At 31.5% G+C, this 15,821-nt stretch overlaps 1 protein-coding gene across 1 annotated transcript; it reads right to left on the reverse strand.

The window, feature by feature from the left end:
- Positions 1-1,140: 1,140 nt before the first annotated feature.
- LOC114176451 (lon protease homolog 2, peroxisomal-like) lies at positions 1,141-12,713 on the reverse strand. Its single transcript, XM_028061497.2, has 17 exons — positions 12,458-12,713; positions 11,456-11,568; positions 11,070-11,172; positions 10,326-10,495; positions 9,530-9,621; positions 9,126-9,305; positions 8,960-9,043; positions 8,416-8,543; positions 7,921-8,122; positions 7,631-7,837; positions 5,782-5,912; positions 4,994-5,207; positions 4,149-4,451; positions 3,799-3,993; positions 2,751-2,996; positions 1,829-1,930; positions 1,141-1,606 (listed from the first exon to the last, which is right to left on the reverse strand). The coding sequence occupies exons 1-17, from the start codon at positions 12,562-12,564 to the stop codon at positions 1,523-1,525; spliced, it is 2,661 nt and encodes an 886-aa protein (XP_027917298.1). The 5' UTR covers positions 12,565-12,713; the 3' UTR covers positions 1,141-1,522.
- Positions 12,714-15,821: the final 3,108 nt, after the last annotated feature.

Below are 15,821 nucleotides of genomic sequence, written 5' to 3' on the forward strand. Positions count from 1 at the left end.
GTAAATAAATCTTCACCACCAAAGTTTTGGGGGTTTCTTCCTACACCTTATACTTTTTTTCTTTTTATTTGAAAAGGACCAAGTGTAAAATGATTCGTTTTTCTTACCACCACGCTCACCTTCACCTTAAGCATCTTAAGTGACGCCGGATTCATCACGAGAGAGAATAAATATTTGTCGGAGACAGAAGCCATGGAGAAGTCCTGTACATTTTTGGAAAGCGAGAAATTAATGATGGCGATGTATAGAGGTGCCCAGAGATTCAATGAAATAATAGAATGAATAGAAAGATGAGAAGTCCTCTCATTTTTTAATTATACAATTTAAAATATAAATTTTATATATTTTTTTAAATACGATATTTTTATTTCAAATTATAAAATCTAAAATGTATCTTTTTAATTTTTTTATTTTAGATTGTACAATTTAAAATATTGTTATTTTTTAAATGGTAGAATTTGAAACTGGAAAAGTGTAAAATGAAATTTTAAATATATAAAGGTACAGAAAGAAACGATGGAGGTGAAGGAAGAAGTGTCCAAAGGATTTTTCTTCCAAGAACCCTTACCCATAATTTGTAATATATATATATATATATATATATATATATATATATATATATATATATATATATAACATCATAGATATAAAATTATCTAAATTACAGTTACAGGTATTTATTTTTTGTCATTTATAAATTATACGTAAGAAAACCCATCAACATCATTTGTAGATGATATTGATTGTATAACTTTTTTATTTTTTTGCAATTCCACTTTCAATAAATGATTCAACCTTTTATTTCTTATATGATTAATCATTAGAAAATTAACAATAAATGATTGAACCTATGTTGCATGAAAAAGAATAACTGCAGTTTTTTATAATCGAAAAAAAAAAAAAAAAAGAGAGAGACCACGATGAAACTAGGGAGCAGAGCACCCCTTCCATCATCCTGAAGTAAGTACGATGGACAAAGTTAGACCATCTGTGAGCAAACATGAAGTTGACAACATATTTTGAAACTCTAAACAAACCAAAACGTAAGAAAGAAAAAGGGTTGAAAAGGAGCAAGAAGGAACCAAGTTAAAGAGAGAGGAAACAGTCTTGTTAGATAAAGTTAATTATCTATGCACAACATTACAAAAAAAAAATTATATATATGTATGGTGAGAAGGTAAATAATTTACAAAGAGTGAGCGGGGGTATGTTGCGTGAAGAGCACTTAAAATGTCACCTTACACAATAGCTGATCTCAAGCTAAAGCATTTACACAGTAAAATTATGGTGAAGTGAATTTTCAATGATATATGGAGATGTCGCCTGACATCCAAATTGTTGATCTGTTGAGTTTTGCTCAATTACGGCCACTTGAATAGGTCAATGTATTTGGACTCGACCCCGGGATCAGAAGGAGAATCTTGACCGTATGTTGTTGAATTGATATACAAGCCATTAATGATTTGAAACACAATGGTGTGGGTTTGAAACACAATGGTGTGGGTTTGAAACACAATTGCTGTTATAACTTTGAGTGTTGCCTCCAAGGGCACCCCCCATCAAAAGCATGCTCCAACACATCTTCCACTCGTTTTGCGAGCAAAATCTGTTGAGGAAATTTAAAAAAGAAGTGTGATTTTGTGCCTCAATCCAGTGATGATAAAACCTGATTGAGAAACATTAAAATGTACAAAATGAAAATAGGCCTACTAAAGGTTTGAATATACTAGTTAAAAATAAATAAAGAATTGTCTAGATTAATAGAAAACATGGTCACTCGTAGTTGTAAAATGTGCAACCTTGCAGCAAAACATGGCAGTTGAATTACCTCCAAATTGGCTAGCACTGACGATGGTACTTCAACCAAGTCCTTCAAGTTCCTTTCAGGCAGGATAACTCTCTTAATACCATAACGATGTGCAGCTAGTATCTGAAATAATGAAAAAGGTCATTTTATACCACCTTTTACAACCTTAATCTTTTTTAATCTCTTTCTTCAACATGTTTAATTAGATACGACCAATGCAGTTAAAGCCGCGCAAAACTGGCAAACTAACTAGTAACTAGTACAAAAGCATTAACTCCATGAGTTAATTAAGTCTCTATAAGCTATGAAGCCCACCCCAAAGAATTCACGAAGATACATATCTGTCATTTCTTTCCTCAAAGGAATGAGTGTTGAACTCAAAAACACATAGAGACAGCATGCTAAAAATAAAAATATTAAGTTCGACCAATATCAAACAAAAAATACAAAAATGGGGACAGATTAAAATACTCTATTATGGGACCAAAAGAGTTAATTAAGTCATTAAAAGTAATACTACTATTCCAACTTCTAACAACAACCAAATTTTATCTCAGAAAGTGAAATTGGTTACTGTTATGTGTACTGTGTTGTCTATGGCAGGCAGCAGGCAAAACTTACTAAGTTTTATGGTGGACAGCGTGGCAGAATGGAAAAAAAACTATAAAATCTAACAAAAAAACTTACAGATTCAATAGTATCTATCCAGAACATGAAAAAAAAAAAAAAAAAAAAAAACTTAAAATCAAATTAACACATCACAACTCAAGTACTGAACTTTTTTTTTTCTTATTTTTCATGCTACTTTCATCTTACTTTATTTTTTTTGTCCTTATCATCAGTATGTTTCTTAATTTCAGCCTGTGCTCTGAATTCATTCTACTTAGGTCAATAGTCCTGTCTCAGAAAGTTGACAAAGGTCCAAAAGATATAAGAACTTTACCTTATCCTTGACACCACCAACGGGTAGGACTAGACCTCTCAACGTCATCTCTCCAGTCATAGCCGTGTCTGATCTCACCCTTTGCTGACTGAAAAGTGATACTAATGCCGTGACCAAAGTCACACCAGCTGAGGGCCCATCTTTAGGTACAGCACCTGCTGGAAAATGTATGTGTACATCACGACCCTCCAAAAGACTAAATCCCTCCTCAGCAGCCAGCCTAAGATCAGTTGCCCTTGCCCTTACCTACAAAACCAATCCTTCATAGTTAAAGAAAAGCAAGTAATGATTCCGTATTTAATCCATATTTGAGAATATATAACAGTCTGATGGCATGTATTAAAAGGAAAATGAGAGCCAATGTGTACGACAAGCATATCATGCTGATACAGCCTTCAATATGAATGACCCAATTAAGGCTTAAAAATAAGAGTTTCACTTGCGCACACAGCAAGATACAAACTAAAGTGTGTTTTTTTTTTTCACAAACACATTTAATGGGTTCTGGTTTAAAAGTTTAGACCTATTCCATCTTTTTGTCAAAGGGAACTAATCAAAATCTTAGGAGAACCACATCACAGAAACTAGTCGTTGGAGTTAAAGAGCCAAGACTTAATAAACCTCCAACTACAATCACATATTGACAACACAGCACTCGAATCTCATACCTTGCAATTGCATCCTAACATCTCACCACATTCCAAAAGCCCAGGACCCATGTGATCCATAACCACAAACTAACCCTTTGACTAGTCCTAACAAACACAGCAATGTTAGCATCACCACCCATGCTACTTATTGGCAACTCAGAAACATGGAGGTAAGCTGCAAATAAAAATTGATAAGAATATTGGGAGAACCACACCATAATAGCTGAACATTATCGTTTGAAAACTCGGGACCATATAATTGGATCCAAACAGGAACAAGAAACTTCAAGATGCAATATTAGCAAACCATAACCATAGATAAACTTTTATGCACAGGATGCTAGATAAAACCAATCAGGATAAAAGGAGAATTAAGCAACTTGGATTTGATTCCATACCCATGTTAGAGCAATCTGAGCTGATTCTTTTATTACATCACCAAGCTGTCCAGTAAGATGCAGTTCACCCTTCCCAACCATTGCTGTAGCCTCCACAAACTGAACTTCTCCGCCAAAAGCAGTCCAAACTAGCCCAACAGAGACCCCAGGAGTAGCCACACGTTCGGCAGCCTCACTACCATCAAATCTTGGGGGCTGCATTACATGACATCAGATAATTAATTTCCTTCAAAATTTGTTAATGATAAAGCTTTCATGGTGACATCACAACCAAGCCAATTCATTTACACTTAATATATGAAAGAAATGTTGTAAACACTCATTATAACATGCTATGGCATATCAATTACCCCAAGCACTTTTTCAAGCATAGTTTCGTCAACAACCAATGGAGAGGCAATCCTGAATGTGTTTGTGATGTCCCGACTATTGACACCAATAGGTATCACTTCCATCTCAACTTCAGTACCGTCAGCCAGTCTGTTTTCCACAAGGGGTGTAGTAAGTCCTTGCATCCCTTTGTTTAATGGAACTACTTGTTCTTGCTCTAAAACTCTTACTGCAGCAGCTCGAGCCAAGGCAGCTATATTCCTTTCCAAATTTCTCACACCAGCTTCCCTAGTATATCTGTGAATGACAAGCTTAACCATTGCCTACATCAAAATAGCCTTTAATTAGATTTCTGTGCAAAATTGCTTTCTAGGAACAAAAAATGGTATAGGAAGTATTTCAGTTGAGATTATCCTTTTATAGTAATTTCAGTTCAGACTATTATGCTACATACGATTTCATTAGTTTAATAGCATCCTCTAAGAACAATGACCATGTAGAAGGAAAGAATGCAATCACAAGGATTAGTGAAAGAAAGACTTCATATAATCAATCAATAAAATGTAAGATACAACCAAAACATAGAAAGAAAGGATTAGTAAAAGAATGACTTTAGATATTCAATCACTAAATGTAAGATACAACCAAAACATAGAAACCAGTTATTTTCCACAATTGCGAATATGAAAAGATATTTACAGTTATGGATACTATCAAAATTAATTGCTCACTCGTACATTTACAATACCATGTAAACTAATAATACTTCATACGTTTTTCTTATTCCTTTTATTTTTTGCCCTTTCCCTGAATGAGAAGAAACTTTGTATGTTACCGAAACTATTTTGTATAAAACATTTGGTACCTCTGGAATCTGAAGAAACTCGGAACTCAATCCATGTTGGTCTAAAACTCTTGGAATCAAATGCTGCATAGCTATGTGGAGCTTTTCCTCAGGTGTGTATCCAGGAAGCTCAATTACTTCCATCCTATCACGAAGTGGTGGAGGAATGGGTTGCAACCTATTTGCCGTAGCAACAAAGACTACCTTGGATAGATCAAAAGGAACATTCAAATAGCTAGCTAACGTTAAGGAATCCTACATATTTTTTTTACAGTAGAAGATAAAATATTAGTAAATAGTGAGAGGAATGCTTTGATGTCAGTAACAAGGAGGATAAGAAATCCTTTGGGCAATGTGAGTTAGAAGGGGCAACTGGGCAAACGTGAACAACTCTGGTCAAGTAATAGATATATTAACACAATTTCCTTACAAAAATAAAAACTAACTTATATTAAGATTATCTTATCCTTAACAATCAAATGTCAAAAAGGAAGATGGTGAAATCTTCGGAAAAATAAATTGAAGTTAGCTAGATCAAGTTCAAAATAAGAATATCGTATGCTAGAAAAAAAAAAACTCAAATGTGGGCAAACAACCAGATGGTAAAAATGCAAAAGAAGAGGTGTCTCCAACCAGGAAATAGCTATTGCATTATTCATTCTTTTAACTTAAGGATTTTTTATGTGGCTAGGTGAGGCGTGAAAGGAAAAATTCTTCATCAGAAAGGATGTCGAGACTGAAAAAGTACATCCCATCTAACAAGGGAGGAGAGCAAATTGAGGGAACACATCATCAAAAGTAAAGGATACTGATCGTTGAATGATTTATTTTGTTCTGGATCAAGAACCTCTAGCAATGCTGAAGCTGGATCTCCACGAATATCAGAGCCTGTCTTGTCAACTTCATCAAGCAACATGACAGGATTGCACACACCTACTCTCTGTAAGTTAAATGTAAAGAGAAATGATCAGTCTAAGATTCAAAGAGAGAAAAACACATCAACAACTATATTTTGTATTCGATTTTGTATGGTCTAATCTTAATCTTGGGCTTAATGACTTGAAGTACACGTTATAATGTGTGAGAAAGAAATAAAACAGTATCCAAGCTTTAAAATACTTCGTATGAAACATTATGTTAATGTGAGATAATGTCTTCTAACTCTATATATCTGTAAATCGGTAAAATATGATTACTAAAATTATCTTAATTTCATACAAACACACTAATTAGAAATTTATTATTATATAGATGGAACACTTTTACATTATAAAGAAGAAAAAGAAAACTTAGATACTATTATGATCACAAGAGAATAAAGAACACCGCCATGAGTTCACTAATCAAAACTATTTATTAAACTCCATATTCTCTCTGAAGTATTATAAATTACACAACAAAAATATATCCAGCATCATATGATCATAGAAGAATAAACAAACTTTGTCACTGAATCCGCTAATGAGTAAAAACTACTTGTTAACCCACGTTTTAACATTCCAATCGTTCAATATCAGTGGCCTCCCTCCTTGACAAAATAAAAATTGTAAGGAAACATGAAAATAACATGATAGGAGGATTTTGTATCCTCCTAAAAACAAAGAAACAAATGAGAGTTGATTAAAAAAGTAGATCAAGAGGGCTCTCTGTTCCATTTGCATATCTGATTCTAATTTCTGAAACTCCTCTATGTAATTAACAATATCCCTCATGTTATCCTCTGTTGAAACAAAAGTCAAGTTAGATAATAGTGTTTTCGTTATTGTCCATCTCTCCTATTGTTACTCCATGTCTAAAACTCTGACTTCAAATGAGAATTCACTGAACGTGAGAACTATCTGATCTAATACTCTAGTCATAATAATATGCACCAATTACTCAAAAATGTATTTTTCATTATGTATAAGAAGCCCTCCAATGTCCCGATATAAAAATTACTTAATCTCCTTTCTTATCCTCCCTTTGTATTCTAACTGATCAGCATTTTCTGTAATACAGTTTTATGTAAGCATTTTTGAATCTTAGATCTAGTCTTTATGCATCCTAATTCTGACTCAGTTCTAGTCTCATTTACTAGAACTAACACCGATTCAGTCCTAATACACATTCATATGCAGTAAAATCCTCATAAATACAGTTTTCCTAATTCTGACTAAGTTCTAGTCTCATTCACTAGTCCTAATAATCCATTCATAGAGGTTTAGACTCGATGTATCCTAGTTCTGACTAAGTTCTAGTCTCATTCACTAGAATTAATACTGACTCACTCCTAATAATCCATCCATATGCACCAAACCCTCATAAAAGCAGTTTTTCGTCTGTACAAGAGGCCCTTCCAATGTCCGAGTAAAAAAAAAATATTGAATCTCCTGTTATCTCCTCCATTTATATTCTAATTGAATCAACATTTATGTACTACAGTTTTGCATAAGCATTTTGGAACTTCAGATTTAGTCTATATCCATCCTATCCAAAAAGTGACTCAGTTCTATTCACACTCACTAGGACAAAACCAAAAGGCCCAGAGCAAAATAGAAAATGAAAGCATTCCATCTATTATAATCTAAAACTATCAATAACCTCACCCATTTATTTGCAAATGTCATGCAAATCAGAAGCTATTACAAGTAATGTCCAAAATTTTAAATTCAGTTGAACCTTTAATCCATCTATGAGCCGCCCAGGCATGCTTCCAACATATGTTCTCCTATGTCCTCTAATATCAGCCTCATCCTTGACTCCACCAAGGGATATGCGCACAAATTTTCTTCCCAAAGCAGCAGCAATAGAAGATGCCAAAGATGTTTTCCCAACACCTGGTGGCCCAACAAAGCACAATACAGGACCCCTTGCATCTGGTTTAAGCTGTAAAGTATACATGTACTTCAATTAGTAACTCATTAAATTCCAAATACACTAGAAAAGTATAGTAAGAGTTGTTTGACAACCTTGCGAACAGCCAGGTATTCAATTATCCTTTGCTTCACCTTCACTAAACCATAGTGATCATTATCAAGTCGCTTCTGTGCAGCTTTTAAGTCTAGTTCAATCTCTTCACTAGCGTTCTGCCAGGGCAGATCAGCAAGAAGCTCTAGGTAAACCCTTGAACTGTTATACCCTGGTTGCTGTGGCTGCATTTTTTTAAGCCTCCTGAGACAGAAATTATAGTAAAATGAATTGATTGTCTATCTGAAGCTACAAAAGCACTTAAATTACGATAATATCATTTTCTTTTTCATTTTGCAGATCATATGTAACAAGTTATTCCCTCAAAAAGTTCAATCCTAAATGCACCACCATATCTAACTATGTTCCCATTGAGAAGTACCTCAACTTTGATATTACCTTTTTCATTTTTCAGATCATATGTAACAAGTTATTCCCTTACAAAGATCAATCTTAAGTTTATCACCATATCTAACAACGTTTCCATTGAGAAGTACCTCAACTCTCTGTGCGCATGTTTCCATATATTCTGTGGCATTCTTGCACTTTGCATTTTTCTTTCAAGAGCGGCCAGGTCATCCTCATCATCATCATTATCACCAAGCTCCTCTTTTATGGCCCTCATCTAAATATATAATGCATAAGAGAGCATTTCAATTAGATTAGCAAACATAAACAAAGCAGAAAAATGCTCCAGTGCAGCATTTCCAGCAAAGATTTATCTAAACCGACACAAAATAGATTGCTATTTTCCCACATATTTATATATATATATATATATATATATATATATATATATATATATATATATATATATATATATATATATATATATATTGCTGTCATTAAGGAAAGAAAAATTATCTACTGATGCACACTATGCACATGGACTTCCTACTTGTCATAGTAGTCTGAAAAAACTATTGGCTTGAAACATTTAATTGAATTTTAGTGGGTGTAACTCTCCTCTCAGTATAACACCTATACCCTTGCATTTGTATATGACAAATAAATCATCAAAAGAGGTGCAAGAAAGCTAACCTGCTGGCGCAAAAGAAATTCTTTCTGAGATTTTGACAATTGTCCTTCAACCTTTTGTGTAATTTTCTCAGCCACACGAATTGACTGTTGGCATACACAGGCACAAGTAGAATTAGTGAAACTAAAAGACCAAGCGAAGTCATGCGTCAGTAACTCTATTACTCACCTGTAAATGCCTGTCAACTAACTCAGTTGCTTTTGAAAGCCTCACTTTGGGGTCAACTGAATCCAGCATAGATAATTGTTCTTCAAAACTTATCTCAAAACTAGCAACAAATATATCAGCCAACTTGTGAACTGGAACGTTATCCAAAAGGACTTTTGTCCTTCCACCAGTTTTTTGTTTCTATAAACAACCAAGGAACTGTTAGCTACTAATACAAATGCAACACAGAAAGGATGACAATCCCAAAATATTAAAAACCCAAAATATTTTAGACAAGCATAGACTGAAATGGTAATATTCAACTAATATTTAAAGTATCCTAGGTTTTCGAGAGCTAAATATTCGAATAACAATTCTGTATTTTCAGTAAATGTTAGTACAAGTGCTGAAGGTAAAAGCTTTACCAGCTCCAAAACAGAAATAAGCTCCATAGCAGTAGCTTTGAATTGGCGAGACAGCATTATGAAATCTGGGTCTTGCTCCACTTGTTCCAGCTCTAGATTATGAAAATGGAAGCAACTAGTTTTCAGAGATAATGAATTAAATTTTATAAATGATTGAATCATCATGAAACAAGTCTAAAATTCCTGTTTTCCATTTAATGCTAAAATGCCACACTGTTAAGCTGAAAACAACAACAAAATTCTCAATCCATTAAGCTATGTCAGCTATATGGATTACATGATGCCATTGGGCAGTCAAAAAACAAATCCTTAGACAATTACTCCCCGTGACATGCCTTTTAACAACTTCCTCCAATGTTCTTCAGGGTCCTCTACCCCTTTCATAGGACTAAACCAGACCATTTACTCTCCTACCTGGTGCTTTCAAGGAACTTCTTAGTACGTGAACTTTAATACCTTTTAAACTCGCATGCCCTTTCCTCGTGAGAAGTATACAATAAAAAGTCAAACTATTGAATATTCAGAGTCAGAAAACAACAACTTCAGTTTATATACTGTTTACATCAAGTGGATGGCATAGGTCTCCAAATAATCATTTAACTGTTTAAAGACAATAAAATATCAAATATCTGGTGGAGCCCATCACTGTGGGATTTACAACTCTTACATAATACGTATTATCATTACTATCCAACTGCTGATTTAATGTTACCAAATAGCAAGAAAACCAAAGGGCGTAAAAATATACATTTCTGACACAACAGCTAATACTGAAGAAAAAATACTAACAACTTACCAGTCTTAGTCATTTCAAGGGAAGTTATCCTTGCAGTATGGTATATTCCTCTTGTGCTCAGTTCCTGTACACTAAATCTACACAAACCTTCAAGAACAACTGTGTATGTAACCCTCCCACTTGGTTTCTCCACTCCCCTTGATAAATGTAAGGGTCGGGCAGCTACCCCCCTGGAACCAAAGTTGCAAAATTTGATCAGATAAGTAAGGGCTAGTTTGTTTTAAGAATACATTTTCTGTTTCCATTTCCTGTTTTATCTAATTATTACACAAATTTCACCTATTTTTCACTTTGTTTCTTGTTTTTAGTGATTTCTATATGAAATGGAGAAAATACCAAAATGTTTGTCGCACAATTTCCTGTACAAATATTTGAAAATCAGAAATAAAGTGAAAATAAGGTGATAATAGTAGTTATCATAAGAGAAAATAGAAAACATTTTGTTCAAACTAAACAAGCCATGAGTTGTTCAATTGATAGAATTACAAAATTATTGTTCTTTTTTTGTAATTACCAACATCTAATGGTAGATATATAAAAGAAGCCATCAGTTCAGGGAAAAAAGAAAAAGACAACAGACTTTTGAACTGTTACAATGTATAACATTATTAAAAACGTTTGACTTATACAACTTAATTCAGATTGCAGACGGAGTGATGAACAGTTAGAACGTATAACATTTACTATCAACTAACTTGATCTGAGATTATAGAACGACACAAAAGGTATTCATTTGATTCTTACCTATTGTGCCAATGAACAACATCATTCTGCTTTTTTGTATCAAGCTTATGAGAATCCGATGAACCACCTTGAACTCTTGTGTTTTGATTTGCAGAATCAGTGCCTGTGCTTATAAGGAAGAGGGGAATAAAAATTAACATTGGCAAACCAGGTTTTATTTGGTCGAGGTGGAAACAAAAAAGAGTAAATAGTTCTTCTTATCCTAACAATGTAAAGGTTTTTATATTCAATCACCCATTGTCTTCCATGATAAAGAAGTATGATTGTTGAATGCTATAATAACTATCTTAAAAGTCATGTCGATAATACATTTGTATTGGTTGCCAGTGTAAATATTTCTACACTAAGTGTATAAAAATTAAACTTAATAAAAAATAGTTTATCACCTTCAGATACGGTAGGACCTACTGGCTTAATTTCAGCAGCATCACGGACTGGCAGGATGCCAATCAACCCCTTCTCTTCTCGCTGCCAAAGTTCTTGTTCCACCAACTTCACACTTCAGTAAACCAAAGAAACAGTCACAGGTAATGCTTACAGACATGCAGAAATTAAAGAAGTTGAATGTTTTGGTACAGTCAATGAGTCACCTTTTTTGAGTAAACCATTGTAACTAAAAAACAAAAAAACTATAAATGAACAAGTAAATACTAAATGGACAAAGTATCCTTTTTTACATGAATTGACAAAATATCCTTAGAAACATAATTTCAATGTCAGTAACACACTCTTTACTGTTAAATGAAATTTTCTTAAAGTCACCAAACTGCGAGCTAGTGACACTTTAAATAAAAAGTGGACCCATAACTTAGAGTACCCACTAGCAAATACTAAGACAACAAAAACGTGTTTAAGAGGGACCCATAACTTTAGGATTACCAATAAACACCAAGCTAACAATAATGACGCGTTCAAGAAATGAAAAAGAGTATTAGAAACTATCTTGCCAATATTTCTCTCATCCTGAAAACGAAAACACCATTAATCCTCTCCAAATACTCACTTACTTTAGTTGATCAATTTAAACTCTGGAGTCTAATTTCACCGAAAACTTCCATCAATCATCCCTAAATATTCATAGATTTTAATTTGTCAAATTAAAGTTTGTAGTAAAGAAAACAACACTCAGCCATGTTTGCCTAATTCTTGTAATTTGAGAACTAAAGTAACCACCTCAATAACTTTCAGAGACTGTAATTTAACTGATTAGGGTAAATTAAGGAGCAAACTCGAAAGGAGATTAACAGACAAAGCTGCAGATGCTACTAATAAAAAACTCAACCGGATCAAACAAAACAAGCACTCAAAACCAGAATTGGAGGTATAAAAGTTAATATGTCGGATTGATTAAATGCAAACTTGAAGGGGAAACGGAGAAGGAGAGGTACCTGGTAGGGGAAGTGCAGCGGATTCTGATGATGGCGCCAGGTAAGAGAACCTTGTTCTTGAAAGGGAGAATCGCCAAGCGACTCGGCAGTTCCACCGATTCGGCCATGGTCGGAACTCAGTGAAAAAGGCCTCGATTGGATTGATTTGTGAGAGGAAAAGAGAAGAGAAGCAAAGGGTGAAGAGATGACACCAACGATGGGAAATAAATACGGAATCCAATTCGAAACAGACAAACGATCCGAACTAACTGCCTCTGTTTTCCTCTCAATTTTCATCTGTTTTTTTTTTTTATGGTTATCTGCTATTATCTTTTTATTATTATAATTATTTCACGTGTACTATTTTTTTTATTAGTGACGTGTGTCATATTATCTATAACAATCCTATACAAACATTTAATAAAATTTCAATCATTTATCATTTTGCTCTACTTATTGTAATTTAATTTACTTAATGTGACACAATTTGTAGTTTTACAAATATTTAGTTTCAAATAATTATAATTACACGTGACTTTATTTTTAAATTTGTCAATTTTATCATATTTAAATTAAATGCTTTAAAATGCGATATAAAATATTTTTAAATCAAGGCAGGATGGTGGAGAAAGATATTTGTAGGTAGTCGCAAATACGTCTTCAAAGTGTAACTTTTGATATGCAATTCCATGACAAAAAGTAAGTCTGCAATGTGTCTCTTATATAAATAAAATTATTGAATATTTATTAGAAGAAAAAAAGTGAAATTTTCAATATTTAACTGCATATGTAAATGGTGAGTTGAGTTGAATCCCATACATAGTTGGCAACTATTACTTAAAATATAATTATTTAAAAACATTATAAAAGTGGGTAATTTTATCATGAAATAACCCATATATAGAAATATGGATTAGGAGACAAGGAATGTGGTGATTAAGGATCATATATATTTATGAAGTTCTTGGAAGAAAGTTCCGTATTGAGTTAATAAACTTTACTCTTAAATATTATATGTTATGTCGGCGAATACTAGTTAAGTCTTTTAATATGGGTTCAGTCTTTTAAAGAATAAAATGATGTGTTCTCATTCTCTATTTCCTTTTCTGCCCTCCAATAACATCAGTGTCAGAATAAGTCAGTATTTCTCCTAACTAATCGATGTCGCCTTAAGTGTAAAAGTCTAAGATTTTTCTTAGAACAAAATTTTAGTATAACTTAATTATTTATATAATAATATAAAAATATTAAAAAAATCAATATTATGTCTAATAAATTGTATACTATTTTCCCAGTAAAATATTATTTTGTTAGTGGCTGAGACAATAAACTCTGTTAATATAATTTATAAGCGAGTTTAGAATAATGTTAAAAATAAAACTATAATACAAGCATATGCTATAGCCAAATATAGCTGAAGGGATAAAACATGTTTTTGAAGGAATTATATTATTTCTATAATAATAATTATAGTTAATTTTTATCATTCTTATTCATCTTTTTAATTAGATGACTCTTGTTTTTCTATACATTCTTTTATTTTTAATGTAAAGTAATATTTTTATAGTCAAAAATTTGATAATTAATTTTAGTAACAATAAAAATTAATTATAATTTTTTTATTTGTGACTATTTTAATAATAATTGTAGTTAATTTTTATCATTTTTATTCATTTTTTTAATTAAATAACTCTTTTATTTTAATGTAAAACATTTTTTTATAGTCAAAATTTTGATAATTAATTTAAGTGACATATTTATAAATTAATTATAATTTTTTATTCGTAATAATTGATTATTTTAATAATTAATAATTTTTTATTTTATAAATTAGTATATATAGTAATTAATAATTTTGTATCATTAAAATTTGTTACAAAGATTTTCTTGCTGTGTGTTTACAATTAGTTTTAATTTTAAAAATAACTTTTAGAATATATATATATATATATTTAAATATTTAAAAAAATATTCTTTTAGGATTAAAATATGTTTGGATTTTTCCTATTTTATAAAATGTATAATGAATTAATATTTTCGATGAAAAACATTTTTTTATATTTTATACATATTTTTATGTATATTTAATTACAATATTTAATACCAAAAATATAAATGTATGTCACTTTCTAATAAAGAATAGCTTTACTTAATAATTTATGGTTAAGACTTGAAAATATAAAAATATCAATTTACTGACATGCATTTCCAATTCATATCTGAATTTACTGGTTGATTCGATTTTTGCTTTGTCACTTTAAAATCTTCAGTTATATTAAAATTTGTTATAATCACACTTGTAGCTTCTTTTACCAATATACAAGTCTTTGTAATTGTTGCGAATAGTATAATTTTTTCCAACAACTAGTGCTAACATCGTTAATATATAATTCACATAATCTGTTTTACACGTGTTTCAATGAAATTCCTAATGTTTAAATTGTGTCTCCTTCATTAACCATTATTGTCTTTGTAGACCATTTCCACATTTAGACACTTAGTGCATTGTGGTCAACTTGTTCTTTTCATGTACAGTAGTTATTTTTTAGTGAAATATTTTATTAACAATATTCTAGATTATGTCAATTTTGAAAATTGTTATACATTTTGTTCGAGCAGCGTTTTGTAAGAAACATTCTTGTCTATCTTTGACATTTAAGACAAAGAGATGATACAAACACATCATGTGTTATAAGAGGTGTTAGTGTAATATGTATTAAAGAAGATATTTGTGCAATTAAAAGAATAATAAAATTTAATTTTAAAATCAGTTAAAAAAGGTAAGAGTACTGAAATAATAATTTAAAATGGATGGAAGTGAATGAAAAATTACAAAAGGGTGTTCTAACACCATGAAGATTACACTATTAACTATATTATAATAATAAAAAAAAGCATAAATACAAATATTTAAAAAAATAAGTTGAATTCAAATTATTTATTCTCAACTCAGATTGTGCCCGCATATATATATATATATATATATATATATATATATATATATATATATATATATATATATATATATATATATATATATATATATATATATATATAAAATCGTGTACATAATACAATTATCAGAAGATATACCAAAACAGTACATACAAAACAAAGGTAAGATATTAAACAATTTTTTTTATATAAAATTTAAATTTGATTTCAATTTGGAAGAGTGAAATCGTAAAATTTTTAAAGAAATGAAACTGAAATCAAATCAAAATAATAAATATAATGGTCAAATTGAGATTTAGACAAGGACTTGATGACTTGATACGTGACATGATACTGACGTGACAATGGCAAAAATATCTTTTTAAAAAAAATTAAAAATCTAAAAAAAATGAGAAGTTAACATGTGACACATATTTAAGGTGGTTAGTAC

This window comes from Vigna unguiculata, chromosome 3, assembly GCF_037176805.1.
Source record: "Vigna unguiculata cultivar grain cowpea cultivar isolate G323 ecotype 2 chromosome 3, ASM3717680v1, whole genome shotgun sequence".
Lineage (NCBI taxonomy): Eukaryota > Viridiplantae > Streptophyta > Magnoliopsida > Fabales > Fabaceae > Vigna > Vigna unguiculata.

Bases quoted from the DNA above. Each gene is read 5' to 3' on its own strand.
- LOC114176451 (XM_028061497.2), bottom strand. From the start codon at position 12,564: ATGGCCGAATCGGTGGAACTGCCGAGTCGCTTGGCGATTCTCCCTTTC. The intron at 11,173-11,455 runs GTGATAAACTAT...TTATAAGCACAG, and splicing joins AGGTCCTACCGTATCTGAAG to GCACTGATTCTGCAAATCAA. The intron at 9,622-10,325 runs GTAAGTTGTTAG...TTCATAATCTAG, and splicing joins CCTTGAAATGACTAAGACTG to AGCTGGAACAAGTGGAGCAA.